Genomic DNA, 896 nt, shown 5'->3' on the forward strand with positions numbered 1-896 from the left:
TTCGGTTATAAAAGTTTATATATATTTTTAAAAACACATCTTACAGTGTACTTATCAGTGGTAAAGTGTGAATGTAGAATGCCTTCTAATACTTAGTACTTATTGCTTCAGTCTAACGTATTTACTTAGGCATTAATAAAAAAAAACACATCTTACAGTGTACTTATCAGTGGTAAAGAGTGAATGTAGAATGCCTTCTAATACTTAGTACTTATTGCTTCAGTCTAACGTATTCACTTAGGTATTAATAAAAAAAAAGAATATTTACAGGATTAAACTTATTTACTTTTTAAAGGTTGACGTGAAATCTATAACGTCATTCTGTATATTAATACAAAACGTATGGGTCGTATCTGATAGCAAATTAATAATGTATTATTTTAGTTTTAATATTTACAACTTGTACGATTCAAAGCCCTGAAAATTGGCATAAATCAAGTTTACGTTTTAACATCTTATAAGACCAGGCATGACACAGCGGTTAACGTTCTGGGCCACAACTCGAAAGGTCCAAGATTTGAGCCACAATATACCGTTGAACACATCCATCTGTGGGGGCGTTATAATTTGGAAAGTCAATTCGGCTGTTTGGCTAAGAGTACCTGCACAATAGGGGGCGAGTACTGCCGGTAAGTTGTTGCTCTTTCTTTAGTGAGTATTTCTAACTTAGGAATGAATATGCTCGAACTTTAGGGACGTCTGATTTGGACGTTTAATTCATGTGTTGTTCAAACAATTACCAGTGAACATCTTAAAAATATTTTGCAGCTTAGGATTCACAGAACCTAAATAACATGTGGATTACTTGAAAAAAAAGTATTGCAAAATCACAAGCCCGGCATGGCCAGGTGGTCAGGGTGCTCGACTCGCAATCTGTGGGTCGCGGGTTCGAATCC

The 896-nt window shown here is 35.2% G+C and overlaps 1 protein-coding gene across 1 annotated transcript in view; it reads right to left on the minus strand.

Moving 5' to 3' along the window:
• Window positions 1–393: 393 nt before the first annotated feature.
• The window catches only part of LOC106469199 (solute carrier family 15 member 2-like), a 34,593-nt gene continuing 34,090 nt past the window's right edge, over window positions 394–896 (minus strand). Inside the window, exon 7 of the mRNA XM_022397635.1 lies at window positions 394–417. Coding sequence (XP_022253343.1) covers window positions 394–417 — 24 coding nt within the window. The remainder of the gene's footprint in view (window positions 418–896) is intronic.

This window comes from Limulus polyphemus, unplaced genomic scaffold (assembly GCF_000517525.1).
Source record: "Limulus polyphemus unplaced genomic scaffold, Limulus_polyphemus-2.1.2 Scaffold3352, whole genome shotgun sequence".
In the NCBI taxonomy this organism is placed as follows: Eukaryota; Metazoa; Arthropoda; class Merostomata; order Xiphosura; family Limulidae; genus Limulus; species Limulus polyphemus.